Here is a 15,428-nt window from a genome sequence, read left to right on the forward strand (position 1 = left end):
GTTTCTTGTTTTTATGATAAAATCTACTATGTGTGCGAAATGAACAACAAAAAAAGAAAAAAAAAAGGTTGGAGGCAAAAACTTAACCTCCCATATACATTGTAGTCATATTTCAAATCCAGTATGCATGCGTAGGTACGGCAATTCACTCATAAAAGTACATTTTCAAAACTCATCATCTCATTTAAATATCCGATATTCCCTGATTGCATGGTTTGAAGTGAGCACTTTAGCCAAGCTAAAGAATCATTGAAGTCCAGCAGGGTTTGAACAATTTGTTTATGCGGAAAATGGAAGCAAAAATATAAAGTGAAGAAATGGTACCAGTCTGAGGATTGATGGCGTCGGGGCTGCACCCCCTTCGGATCAGCTTGGCGGCAAAGCTGTCCTCCCCGTAGCTGACATTGGTGGCAGTATTGTCCAGGGCCCACCAGAGGGCGCTGTCTCCATCATTATTCAGGAGGTCAAAGTTTATCCTGAGGAGAGCATGGTAAGATACATAATGAGGAGAAAATTTACCTTCAGGACGGCATCAGCTCTACAGACTAGCAATTATCTTTCACAAAATGATCTTGGAATGTTATAATGGACCAACAACATACCTACCACAACTGCATACTCAAGACGCATGAACACATAAATACAATGAGAACTCGAAGTGACTTATACAGTACAATTACTTCAGAAAGCCCCAACAACAGAGTCCAATTTCCTATGAAATAAGCCTACACTCCAGCAACATCAGCTAAGACCTCACTTTTGAGTCCTTTAAAATGTAAATCACACCTTTTATTTTTTTCAGAGATGTGTCATCCAAAGAGACAATAAATTAACCTAACACATCAAAGTACTACCAATAAAACAGATTCATCCATAAATAATACACTAGGTGAAATAAATCCTGAATTCACTTGCAGCAATATTCAAGACCATACAAAAAAGAACCAATGATCCACGATACATGTATATTGCCTATGCAGAATAGCGGTCAGATAGCTATGGGCTTACAATGGTTTAGTGACAACATGTAATTCGAAGGCATGACTCCATTGCAGTGAAGACAGAGAATTGAGAACACTTTTGATGAAAAAATCTACTCACCCTTTCTGACTGATAAGGAGGTCAAAGACTGCAACATTTCCACTTCCTATGGCGATGAAAAGCGGTGTACTGGGGAAAAGAAATAGAATTAGAGTAACAATGAGGAAACTCAATGTCACTGTGGTATCATCAAACATTCCTCAGCTTTATTCCACGATATGTTATCTTTTTTTTTTTGTGACAATGGTGCTGAAAAAGAAATGTTAACAAAAAGAGTTCTACAGACACATGGACTTACTTTTACATGTGCAGAGACACCCCAACCTTATACTTCAGTGCTGATATGGGGGGGGGGGCATAATTTTGAGAAGTATGATTGTGGCAAATAACAAATCATAGATGATTTCTATTTCCTGACCAGAAAAAACTAATCATAAATTTAGGAATGCATAACACATGTACATCATCCCAACATAGTCTGTTCATCCGGATATGTCCAATACGGGTATGTATTCATTATAGTTTCCTCTGCTTAATCATGTGTCAAATGATGTCATGACACATTGCATACATGGACCTGCATTCTCAATATCTCCTAAGCATTCAAAGATTCCAATCATGTTTCACACTATGGAGCACACAGCATTCTCAATGGAGTTCATTTTGATAGGGCACCCATGTACAGTGTATATATAGTAGCCTTGCACATAATGATCACACTAAAAGCACATTCCTTGCTCTGCGGAACTGGATAATAAATTCTATTGAACACTGACTACAAAGAACAGCATCTGGGAGAATATGGGAACTACTGAAAACCCCCATCATGGAGGTGGAAAGTATGCAATTTTGAGTCATTAAGCAGCTGATTGAAATCTCAAGGACATGTTTTATAGTCCCATGCATAAGATTTGATGTTAGAACATCACGTCACTCACTTGCCCTTGGCATCCTGTGCATTGGGGTTTGCCCCATTCTGCAGGATCTGTTCGGCCACCCTGACCATCCCGTCCAGCTGGCTCTTCTCCGTGACAACGGGATTGAAGCCCGCCACCATGTGGAGGGGTGTCTCCATGTCTCCCCTTGTGACGGCATTCACATTAGCGTTGGTCTTGATCAAGAAGTTCGCAGAGAACTCGTCCACTGTTGTGAACAAAGTGTGACAAGAGCCGGGCCTTAATGTCAATACATCTAATCTTAAAAGTCCTCTGGATCCTTTCACAGTATCCTCATAGCAAACAAATTTTGTCATAATGCACATTATATTCATTGTCTAATGTTTAAAATGAATGTTGGTGGCAGTACAAAATATCATCATATTCATGACACTCCATTTTGAACATAACACCACATCATTTTAGATCTAAACAAATTCAATCATTACATTTATCAGCACCTCAAAGGATATATGGAAATTGAAACAACTTAATTCAAGATGATGTAAAAATGTTATTAATTTCAAGAATTCAGACATTAGAATCTTGACTCTGCTCCTTTACCATCATCCAGCTCTTGCCATTAAAAAAACAACAACAAAACAATTTGACCAATAAGTTTACGAGATGGTAGTATCCAGTTTTTACCCATTATTTCATCACATGATAGCAAGAACAGATTGAACAAAGACCAAAGACCGACACTATTTTCTCATAAATCTCATGATACAGATCAGTGAAAACTTGACTGAAATCAGACAAACAGTAAGAATAATACCAAACTTTTAGAATATTTATCAAATCGCTTATCTCACATAACAGTCAGTTAGGCATGGAATCATAATAACCATCTTTGTCACAAGACACTATTAGAGCAAATAGAGTCAAATTCTGATTTCAATTTTCATGAAATATTTCATTTTCTTCACATCCTTTTTAAATAAGAACATGATATCCTATATACTTTTTGTACAGTGTTGTGAATAAAACAGATAACAAAACAAACAATTATTGAAAAGAATTACAAATCTTTACAAAGAATGACAACTTTATGCAGAATCAAACGATTAAAAATCTGAAACCAACATTACATTCACAAAAACATGATGTCTACTTTCAGGCGGAAATCAAACTAACTGGGATTCACATGAACATATTTTTTCCCCTTTTTTCTGCAATACTTTATGCTAAACTATCCATGGACCTGCTTCTTCATATATTTCACAGTTTTTATTCAACACATCTCTCTCTGTGATTACTACATTGAGGATGGGTAAGTTGTCATCTCAATAGACTTTGCTCTTCTGTATCTCAAGTAAGTACTGCTTCTCAGGACATTCTACTGTAGCCATCAAAACCACAAATAATTCCAACATACAGACACAACACCTTGAGTTTTGAGGAGCTATCACTGACCTCTCTTAATGGCCTTGTGGAGGAGGCTGAAACCCTGGCGGTCAGCTCGGTCCACGTCCGCCCTGTGCTTGACCAGCTCGCTGGCGATACTCTCCTGCTTGGTGGACAGGGCGAGGTCCAGCGGGAGGTCATTCCTCTCGTCCACCTCGTTCAACTTTCCTGGCAGCTGATTGACAGAGGAGCAAATGTGAAATATGAATCTTTTTAATTCTATTTTTTGCTGATATCACAGCCCACCTGCAAGAGGTTGGCAGTTCACTGGTTGATAATGACATTGCACATTAGGCTATAAGGGTCATTCCCTGATAATGTTTCATAAACTCTATAATACTGGTACTTAACTCTCCTCCTTCTAGGTTCTTCTTTTGACAAACAACAGCCCTTTCAAGGACTACATACACACGGTGTGTACCACAAACCTCTTTTCCTCCTATACATCTTATAATTAACCACTTGTAGTGCACATTATGACTATCAGGTCTTTGTTTTGACGGCTGAACCAGGAAGATTTCACGTGCAGTAAATCATTGTAATACATAAGTCTTTCTGTATACATTTTTCGTTGTTGGGTCAGACAGTAGAGATTTTGTGAGATGAGATAAAGTATGCTGAGTATGGATACCTCTCACTGCAATGGGACTGATAGCAGTGCAAGGCGAGGTAACCCTTCCTAGAAAACACATTTGCGTAGACACCCTACCTGAGCATCGAACTCAACGAGGTAGAGGAAGACGATGTCCTCCCTGCGATTCCTGATGGCAGTGTGGAGAGGGAACGGCGCTTTGGCCTTGAACATCTTGTACAGCAAGGAGGCAGCCATGTTGCCAAAATCCTCGCTGGTAAAATCATTCTGCAGAAGTACACAGGAAGCTTTTTAGTTCTCACAGCACTCCATTCCCAACAGATGCATCACTGTCTGATTCCACTGGGGTAATTTGATCATACACTACCCTACAATTCTAATTCTGTGTGTGATTATTGTTACGCAAGTTTTAAGACCTATATTTGGGCCCGACTGCATCGTTTGCAAGAGAAAAATAAAGAAATCACATTCGAATTGGATGTACAAAATGCTACAGTGTGTGTTACATAATGCTGTACAGAACTGCAGTATCTGAGTTTATACTTCAAGCATTCAACCTATATAATAGTAGTACACTTAGTGTTGAATTCTCTGTGCATTATCTGCATTCTACATCAAATTGTTTCAGTTATGTCCTATGTTACAGAGATCATTTTCAATGTGTGCATGCATATACAGTACTGTGTGTACTTTGCCACACTGTAAACATAGAGTGGCTAACGATTTAAATTGATGAAAAGGTGCTGTATGAATACAGTACAAGCATTATAGTACGTAATTTTCACATTGATTCTTTTTGGTAAAGCTTTTTTTTTCAAACATTATTCATGTAAATTTCACAATCTCACTATGAATGAAGCATTTGACATGCACTTTTAACTTTAAAAAACCCACAGATTTCATTTTCAAACTAGTTGACTGAATGCTACTATTTTAAGAACATAAACTTTACACAAACAACAAGAAGAAACAAAAGCAAAACTCTCTAGAGGAAGCATAGTGGAAGGAAGCAGGAAGGAAGAATGCTATGCTAAAGCCACATTGTTATTTTTCCAACTTGCTTTAATTGCCAAGAGCCAAGTAGCACTCTTTTCCTCTGTCAGATCTCCTTGCTAGCATTTATCTAGCCTTTTGTCAAGGCCCTCTCGCTGTATCAGGTGAGCGAAGTGAGCCCAGCTGAGCGCGACAGCTGAAGATCAGCTGAAGATCAGCTGAAGCAGAAGATCTGCTTCACACATTATCTTTCATGTCACATGAACCAAACTGAATAGTCATATCAACAGGTTCTGGTCAACCAATGGAATAGCACGCTCCCCACATCCTCCGTCTTGGCGCTGTCTGGCCTACATTACCGACCACCCTTAATTGGAGGTCTGTGGCGTGCATTCGCCATATGCAAATCAGGCTTGGGCAGACAGACACGCAGATCGGTAGACTTTTGCTCCTGAAATCGGGGAGCAAAAGTCGGTAATTCAACGGGCTAACAAAAGGATATGAAGCAGATCTCAAAAGGCCCTCACACAACCCCACTCGACTGGGCTCTCTTCACTATACAGTGAGAGGGCCTTGACAAAAGGCAAGCATTTATCAAGCTCTGTGAGTCAGAAGTCAATGTCATTCTTTGAGTGCCGAGAGGTGAACCTTTTTTTTCTTTGCCCCAGTGATTGCCCACCCATCTCATACAATAAATTCTAGTGTACTTATTCAGCGAACGAATCAAGCCATTGAAAGAATCTGTTTGATGAACAAACAACACATGGGAGTTAAAGGCACTGTTTACCACTGGGAGCAGTGATTTAAAAAAATTTCAAGTTATCACATTTGATGCATATTTGTAGGTCAGTTGTAGTACAAAACACCCTATCATAAAAACATTTTACAATAAAGCCTAAAATAAAAGGAGATGTCACTATTTTTCTTAATAAACAGCTACTGTAGACTGTTTATTCTACAAACAATTTAATCCTGACTATTGTTCACATTATGTACATTCAACAGTACTTGACATTGATTATACTGATTAAATTTTTTTTTTTTTCACAATGGCTGTTTTTATCCCTAACATTTTAGAATCATTTTGAAGCACTAAAGCTAGGTTTTTGTTTATCTGCAAATGGTACAAATTGTAAATGATGCCTTTAATATTTCAAACATGAATAGGACCCCAAGTCATGCGATAGCTCTTCAAATCATTCTCAATCCTCAATCAATCACTTACCCAATGGTTTGAGATGAGCTGAGAGCAATAGTTCTTGAGTTCCAAGGCTGCAATCTCCTCTGCCACCTGGTAGTATCGAATGCAATTCCTCACCGTGACAGATGACATGAGGGCTTTCTCACACCTGTACAGACAGAAATTCACATCCTACCATAATTGAGGGTCTCTTCATTATGCCTCTTTTTAAATCAAAGAAACCATAACAAATATAAAAAAAACAAAAATATGATACATTTGTACATTCAAATTAAATGAATTACAACATTATGACAGAATGGTAATAATAAATAAGACTGCTAATTTGTCACTGAAGTGCAAGATTTATTCAAATGTTTTATAACATTCAAAACAATTTCTCGGTTCTGATTTGTAAATTGTGAAAAAGCCAATGTACAGTATGTCCCACCCCCCCAAAAAAAAATACAATCGGATTTCTGCATTATAACTGTAAATATTATTAAACTATCTGAATGCACTTTGAGGGTCTAAAAATATAACATCTTAGCTCTAATTTGCAGAAAGCCCCATTCAATTTGGTTAGGTGGTCACAGAGAAATGTGGATTGTTGTGAAGTATGTCATGGGTCTGTTTCTTCCAAGTTTAGCACTGGGATGCTCTTGGAACTGCATATTAATGCGTGAACACAATAGATAGAACTTGGATAGAAGGGATTCCTGACATGTTCTACAAAGATCCTCAATTCTTTTTGACCACTGAAGTAAATCAGATGGGGTTTCCTGTAAGGTGTGGGAAATAAGTTATAGTTTTAAACCCTGAAATCATATTTGGATTGATTCAATACTTTTAAAATCATCATTGCAGAGGTTCCATTGTATATATATTTATTTTTGGACATATGGTATGTGTATAGTGTAGTATTCAGAACATTTGTCTAAACATCTTGTCAGTTTACATGACCTCATAAGTACACACACACACAAAAAAAAGACAAACACACACTCACTACCCCCCCCCCCCCCCACACACACCACACTGATTACCTGTCTTGAAGTGGACTCAGTTTGAATCTACTAGCCGCCCGAAGAAGCTCCAGGATAAAGGAGTCATCCTGCTTCAAGGCGATGACATCGGTGTAGACCCATTTTAGGAGAGTCATTCCAACCTCCTGGGAGATGTCTGGTTAGGCAAAATGGGGGAAAAGATATACTGCATAAGCCATATATATTTATCGAGTCTAATTTTTTTTTTGTGTGTATAGTTAGCAATCGTGGAGTACCATACTGAAAGGAGAAATGTACATGTATGTACAATGTATGCCAGTCACATTCACGTCAAGATCAGAATTGATATCTCTGCAAGTTTTTTAAATTCTCAATGAGAAATATATGGCATATACAGTACCATTACAACAGGCTGACAGTGTTAAATCATACACTATAAATAGTGTATGATCTCAAATGCACTATACTTGATTATGTGTATGACAAATGCATAATTAGACCCAAGTGCAGTTCTACTTTTTCAAGGTCCAAGGCTGTGGTGAAATAGAATTACATGCCAAGACTTACTCATAATTTTTGGTGTGCATATTATACATGTGTAGTCTAGAATAGTGCATGGCAATGACAAAGCATGCAACATTTGTTTTGATAGTAGATACACTGTACAATTAAGTGTATAATACTGAAATCCTCTTGCAAGAATTTGTAAGTTACCTTCATATATTGCAAGAATGAGCCACAAAACAAACAAACAAATAAATAAACAAACAGTGAGTGTCACATGGTGCTAATTTAGTCAAAAATCATCTAAATAATAACCTATTTAACATGACATGGTATACAGTTGTAGCACAACGCAATCCTATTCAACATATGGGGAGGGGGCATTCCCTGCATTAGAACTGCTAAGTGAAATTTCAGAGAATATCACTTGTTCAAACTCTCATCGACGGAACTGTTTTTATAATCAATTCAAACTTTCCAAAAAATACTTGGTGGTAGTGTGTAAAATCATTTTCACACTGGAATGGCAGGGTGAAAAAAGAATTCAAGAATCTTATCATTTGTTACAGTGAAATATTCACATACAATTAGCTAGCTAACAAGATAGATAGCTAATGCAAGCGCTATAGGTCACAAAAGAGAGAGAGACATGCTTGAACACAACAACAGTCTTCCTTTACCTGTGAAATCAATGGCTAAGACATCAGCGAGGTTGGGTACCCCCCAGCTATCACTACGGGCCGCCAGGACAAACTTATGGGCTTTGACCTCTTGACCTGCCAACCTCACCACCAGATCACTGCACAGAGACAAAGAAAATGTATCATACATGATGATATCCTTCCACACTCTTTTTAACGATTACTGTAAACGTGAAAAGTTTTCGTGCGATTAAGTATTCACTCTGAGCAGACAAATACACATTCACAGGTTCTTTGAATTCACCCTGCACAATATTCAACCCATTCAAAATGTGTAGAGAAAATCATGAAGATAATTTCATAGGTTTAAGAATTCACGCTAGCCAAAGGCAGCACAAAATACATGAAAATTAGTGTACCACAAAAATGTCCTTGTTTACAGTGCACCAGCAGACAGTGCAAAATGCAACAGCTGCACCTTTCTAACTCTTCATTACCTCAATCATCCACAGCCTCTTTTATTGAAAATAATGGAGGTTGCTGTAACATCAGTTCTTGTTATTTTGTGGTCTTGTTTTGTGATTTTACTCATTTGTTCTGGAGTGGTCAAATTTCACTGTTGTCAGTAAAAATGAAAAGGAAACAGAAATCTATAAATGGTACCCTATAATCTACCCTCACATAGTTATAAGTGATATGAACTTATCAGCAAGAAATAGTTTTTAAATGTGTCTACACCCATGTGAAACAATGTGACAATTTTTGGAGGGTCAAGCTCAATATTGTACAAATTTCAACTGCTAATTTAAAACAGTGAATGTTGAGTACAGCATCCAAAACTCACACCTGCTTAAGCATTTTGAAGTAGTTGCAACTTTATAGCACCTGAGCTGAATCTCACAAAATGAGACCTGCATTATTGACCTTGAACAATACAAGAATACTAATTGTGATGCTACCTGCATATTTTCATTTGTTTTGCTGTTTTTGTTTTTGTTTTTTGTTTTTGTTTTTTAATGCTCAGACTTTTACCACACTGGCATAATCTCACACACACAGACACAAAAAAAAAAACTAGAAATGTCGCTATGGCGACTGATGCCTCCGCCATAATGCATGATTCTCCCAATAGGCGTATAGTACAATGTCTTCACAATGTGTGATCCATGACAGTTTCACATAACTGCCAAATATTGAAATGACATGTTTGTCAGAAATGTCTTGAACTGGGTTTGCTATAATTTTCTAAGAGTGCAGGTACACATATTTGGGCAATTCCACGGTAACTAGGACACAGGTGCCAAAAATTCAAAATGATATTTGTTTCAAACACCATACATTTTCAGACAGTACTTGAGTTGAAGTCTTAAGAATCATTATGTTTTTCAATAAAAGTGGCCATTTTGATTTTCAAAATGGCTGCCAAAATATGCCTATAACTCAATGGTGAAAAGAGTGTATTGTCGCATAACTTACTCTCTGTATATCCACTTTATTAGTACTCTAAACAACAATCTTTCATATGTATGCAGTTACCAGAGAAGTCTTTTACCACACGATAGAAAAAAAAAGCTGGTAGCTTTAAAGATTTTGATAAAAACTGTTAATTACTTTGATAATGATGGATGTAATGTCAGTTACCAAAAACAAGGAATTTTTAAGTTTATTCATCAAAGGAAGTGAGCTGTATGATGTAACTTGGGATTTCTAATGTATGCCCATATGCCTTTATTTCAATACCAGAAACAAGGATACTTGCCATACTGGAGAGTCAAAATGAACACTACAAAATGTGTAACGTCAGTTACCAAAACGTCATACACGAGTATATAACGTCAGTTACCATGACAGTAATTATAACTGAGGCAATTTTTTTGACTTTTGGCCATTTCAACACATCTGGGAAGTCAACTTACAACAAAGAGCAGCAATCCCTTTCATAGGAAGTGATGTCATTACCATGGTATGTCCATGGATACCAGGTATTTTTTTTTTTTATTTCTAAATTCATTTATTCATTCATTTACCATGATTACCTTTTTTTTTGGGGGGGGGGGGGGGCTTGAGCTTTCGATTTTTTATTCAGCACAAGTTTAAGGTTAAATCATCTGGAAGTTTAGTTTGCCAAATGCAGTATATGCACTCAAATTAGTACATTCCCAGTCCTACGGGATGATAAAGCTACCAAAGTTTGTAGGCCTAATCAGTGACATGATTGCATGTTAACCACATTTTCTATAAAAAAAAAAAAAAAAAAAAAACTTCTGCACAGCTGTATACCAACAGTTTAACAATCTTCACCAATGTTTGCTTTCGCTGGCATTTTTCTTTTTTTTTTTCAGGAAGCTTAGTCAAGTTTCTACCTCAAGTCAAATGCACAAACAGATATTTCTTCTCTTGCACTTTAAATGTGTGGTGTAGTTAACATGGCACATCTTGTATTATATGGTACGTAAGGCATGTACTCATTATTGTTTGAAACTTAACACTGATGTTGCTCAAAGTGAGAGAGGATTCTATAGGGTTTAAAAAAGAATGTTCATACAGTGTGTATTTGTTGATTACTTTATTCTATTCATGCAGGGATATTTTGTAATACAACACATGATAATTATGAACAGGAAGAGTTTTTTATATTGATTTTAGTATTCTTTCATTGAAAATTCCGATTTCTTGGTATCTCGAATGTATTTGCAAGCCGTGATATATCAGTGAAAAGGAAAAGAAAAACAGTTAAATTACTTCAAGCTAGGAATAAAAAAATAATGCTCTTTTGACCAAAAAAGCATGTATTTTTCTTCTTCACAGAGAAATATTAAAAGTGCGACACTTTTCATTTAAATCAATTGATGATGGAGATCATCAGGAGTAAAATAAAGAAAAGAAGGAGAAATATATCACAATAGATTTCATACATATTTATGCATATTTATGAGTTGATACATGTTTTTTTCCCCATGACCTGGAAGAAATTTTGATATTTTTTTCAAGCACAAAAATATCCATGTTTTGTGTAGTACTACAAGGTATTATGGGTGGAGCACTCTATGTAGATAAAAACTTTCCTGTTCATTAAAAAACAAACAAACAAACAAACAAACAAAAAAGCCCGTAGTCATGTCAATATATTTACTTGGAACTGCTTAATCTATTAATGGCTCTGTGTAATCATAAATGTTGAATAAAAATTAAATCTTCAGACAAATGTCAAGAAATATCCTCTTGTGCATTTACAATATTTTTGCCCAACTGTGCTATGGCATGGGGGGGGGGGGGGGGGGTTCCCCCTAAGGGCCCACCCAATATCATTTGTGTCTTTAGATTTTGTTTTAATTTGTTGCTGTAGTTGCCTGGGATTGTCACTGGTACATTGCAGCAGTATAATAACCTGTTAAATAAATTAGTTCTCTGTAAACCCCACGGCAAAGTATGTGTAACGTCAGTTACGTAACGTCAGTTACTGACATGTTTACCTTTAAGTTTTCATAGAACACAAAGAAAATGGACTACTGTTTCATTTCATTGTGTATTTATGACTGATGAACCAAGGTATGACTCCATATCAACCAAATCATTCTGAATGGTCAGAATTATGAAATATTACATAGCTATTCCCAATCATGATTTTGCATGTGTAAACCCTATGGCAAATGTAAGCGTAACGTCAGTTACGTAACGTCAGTTACCGTCATGCCTTCACTGAAATTGGCATGGTGGTAAAAGGAGACAACTAAAGTGCACATTATTTTGCACACCTGTTCCTAAGAACCTAGGTGTATTGCCATATTAAACACATAAAGGCTAAAAGTCAGGGACATGAGATATTTCCATTTACATCTACACCATAATTTCCCATGTCCTTTTTCCGTAACGTCAGTTACCGACACATTTTCACTTGCTATGTGATAAGAAATGCAGTTTGAGAGAAAAACTTTCCACCAATTTCTTCCTTCTCATGAACTTAGTCATCAATGCTAATTGCATGCCCAAGGTGCTTTCATTCACTAAACTACAAGGTAAACAATTTCATGAAAATCCTTACATGTAACGTCAGTTACCGTGGAATTGCCCATTTGGGGAATTTTGGGGAAGTTTATGCATTGAGTAATTTCCAAGGTATGAAGAAAGAGTGTGATGATGGTACAAAATAGATTTTTTTTTGGTGTTTTTTGTGTGTGTTTTTTTTTTTTTTTTTTTTTTGGGGGGGGGGGGCATTGAAACCTGGCCTTTGACCCTTAACCTTTGACCTTCTGGCTGGAAATTTCCCGGAGAATCTCCATTAGGTAATGCATGTATTAAGTTTTGAAACTATATATACAAGCATTGCATATAGTTAGTATATGAGGGAAATAGTAAAATTTTGAGGAGTTGACATTGACCTTTGACCCCTGACTATTGACCCATGACCCCTAAATTCCCTAGATAATCCCTGCCAGACAGTACATGCATATGTACCAAATTCCACGAAGATACATTGAACCATTTGCAAGAAAAGTGATATTGCAACATTTTCACCTAACCTTTGACCTTTTGACCTTTGACCTTATGACATGAAACTCTCTCTGGAGAATCTTTACGCAGTAGTACATGTCCATACCAAGTTTCAAGAAAATACCTTTGGGCATTGCATAGATATGGGGGAAATTGCAACATTTGTAGCATTTGACCTTGACCTTTTAACCTTTGACCTCTTGCCAATGTCACTAAAATCTACTCAACTAATTGTCCCATCATACATCATCCTTGGACCAAGTTTGGTGAAAGCTGCTTCATCCAGTTTTGAGTTATCACGTAAACAGATAAATTTTAGGATTTGACCTTGATCTTTGACCTTTGACCTCTGTCCGATTTCACTGAAAAACTAATCAAGTAATTGTCCTATCATACATCATCCTCCAACAAAGTTTGGTGAAATTTGCTCCATCCAGTCTTGAGTTATCGCGTAAACGGATACAATTTCATGATTTGACCTTGACCTTTGACCATTGACCTTTAGCCGATTTCACCCAAAATCTAATCAAATAATTGCCCCATCATACTTCATACTTGGACCAAGTTTGGTAAAATTCCAGTAAATATTACTCAAGTTATCGCGTAAACGAAAGCGGACGGACGTACGGACGTACGTACGGACGGACGGACAACCCGAAAACATAATGCCTCCGACACCACTTCGTGGCGGAGGCATAAAAACCACCTCCACTATTGCAACACAATAATTTGATGTTTCTCGGTGACTACTGCTATACTACTGCTACCAGTATAAATCAATTGTAGAATTATCTAATGCATAATCAGTATTATCATACCACAGCAAAAAAGTAGCAAAAATGACAATGTTTGGTTTGAAAATGCAGACTCCATAACAGGGGCTTTTGTTAACACAAATACTTCAAAAATTTTCTGTAGTGACGACAAGAATTTGATGGATTCCAACGCATCAATTGTTTGCACATTTTGAAGGGCTACACAAAACAGAAACATGTAGAGTGCAGATAGAGCCTAACAGAAATGCAGTATCTGGCTGCTTACAACACAGATGTGCCAACAACACAGCAATCCTCTTAAACACAGGAAATGACAATTTGCTTTGATATTATGTCTACAAAACATGATTGAGCCACAATTAATCACACCTTGGTGAAATACAGAGTACAACATTTAACTACATTTTGTACATTTGTATCTCAGTTACAATGCAACATAAACAGTAATTGGAAATAATGCTATTCAAGAGACATGCAATAAACGAACAAACACAAACAGATACAAATGAACACACAAGTACACAGATACTTTTAAATGGTAACAATCACCATCACATACACATACAGTACACACACAGAAAAATATACAAATGTATACCGCATACATGACTCAAAACAAACACACGTGCACACACAGAATCAAATACAAACGCACACAGCACACCAACACAAACACACAAACGTACACACATGAACAATCACGCACAGACAAAAACAAAATGTACACAAAAACACACACAAGTCAAACACACTCGTACAAACAAGCACACACTCACAGACAAAAAAAACAAAAACAAAAACGCAGACACGATCTGGGCTCCGGAACCCCGCCCTCTTTCAGCATGTGTCAGATTGGCTGCTCTATTCTGAATCTATTGATCATCCCTTCCCCTCCAGGGCACGCCCCGCCCACACTTCCAGCCTATAGCTGGGTTGATCCCACACACTCAGGATATAACACATTATGCTCGAGTTGCCCTACACAGTGTGAATGTACAAGTACACAGACTGCTAGAGTAGCCTATAGTCCCGCTCTGTAAGCCAATGGAATAACAACTTGAAACACAGACATACATACACACACTCATCCATACACACACACACACACACACACACACACACAGATGCACAGATTTACATCTAGTCACAAACCAGAAAAAAAAGAAAAAACACTGACCATTGCTTTCTATTGCCACTGATGGAGAAACTGCCCTACATTGAAATAAATATACACAGATTATTCAGTGTTTAGTAGCTATGATTTTAAAAAAAAAATCATGGGCATACAGTATACTTGAGTTGGACATCTCTTTTCTACATGGCTACTAATGAAGCACTGAATAATCTGTGTTTATTTACGTCGATGTAGGGCAATTTCCCATCAGTTGCAATAAAAATCAACTCGATGGATCATTAATTTGAACTGACAGACTCTGCTTACCCAATGAATTTGAGGAAATTAATGATAAAAGAGGCTTTATAATTTGTATTGTTTGACATACGTGACGTACATGTGAGTAGCACGATGAATAGGAATGCTAAAGTGATGTAAGCAATCAGGTGTTTTCACTAATATTTCACCAGTGTTGATGGAAATTACAAACTTATCAAAACAAGAGATGTGACAAAATACACTATATTCAGGGAAATTTTCTATATTTTCAGCTCACATCTATGTGACACATTACACACACGAAAATATAATTACAATCAAGCCTTGATTTTACCTGAAAAAAAAAATGTTGCATATGATATATATTCTTATATAAAAACATAACAATTAACATATAATTTTTTGTACATGGAAATAAATGAAAGTAATTGACTTTAAGGCATAATTTACCATATTTTATATATATGC

At 36.8% G+C, this 15,428-nt stretch overlaps 1 protein-coding gene across 1 annotated transcript in view; it reads right to left on the reverse strand.

Moving 5' to 3' along the window:
• Positions 1-15,428, reverse strand: part of LOC140226894 (rabankyrin-5-like) — a 35,955-nt gene that overhangs the window by 15,436 nt on the left and 5,091 nt on the right. Inside the window, exons 3-10 of the mRNA XM_072307321.1 lie at positions 8,340-8,458; positions 7,195-7,330; positions 6,194-6,317; positions 4,093-4,242; positions 3,393-3,558; positions 1,980-2,184; positions 1,102-1,170; positions 325-476 (exon numbers count right to left, since the gene is read on the reverse strand). Coding sequence (XP_072163422.1) covers positions 325-476; positions 1,102-1,170; positions 1,980-2,184; positions 3,393-3,558; positions 4,093-4,242; positions 6,194-6,317; positions 7,195-7,330; positions 8,340-8,458 — 1,121 coding nt within the window. The remainder of the gene's footprint in view (positions 1-324; positions 477-1,101; positions 1,171-1,979; positions 2,185-3,392; positions 3,559-4,092; positions 4,243-6,193; positions 6,318-7,194; positions 7,331-8,339; positions 8,459-15,428) is intronic.

This window comes from Diadema setosum, chromosome 4 (assembly GCF_964275005.1).
Source record: "Diadema setosum chromosome 4, eeDiaSeto1, whole genome shotgun sequence".
Classification (NCBI taxonomy): domain Eukaryota; kingdom Metazoa; phylum Echinodermata; class Echinoidea; order Diadematoida; family Diadematidae; genus Diadema; species Diadema setosum.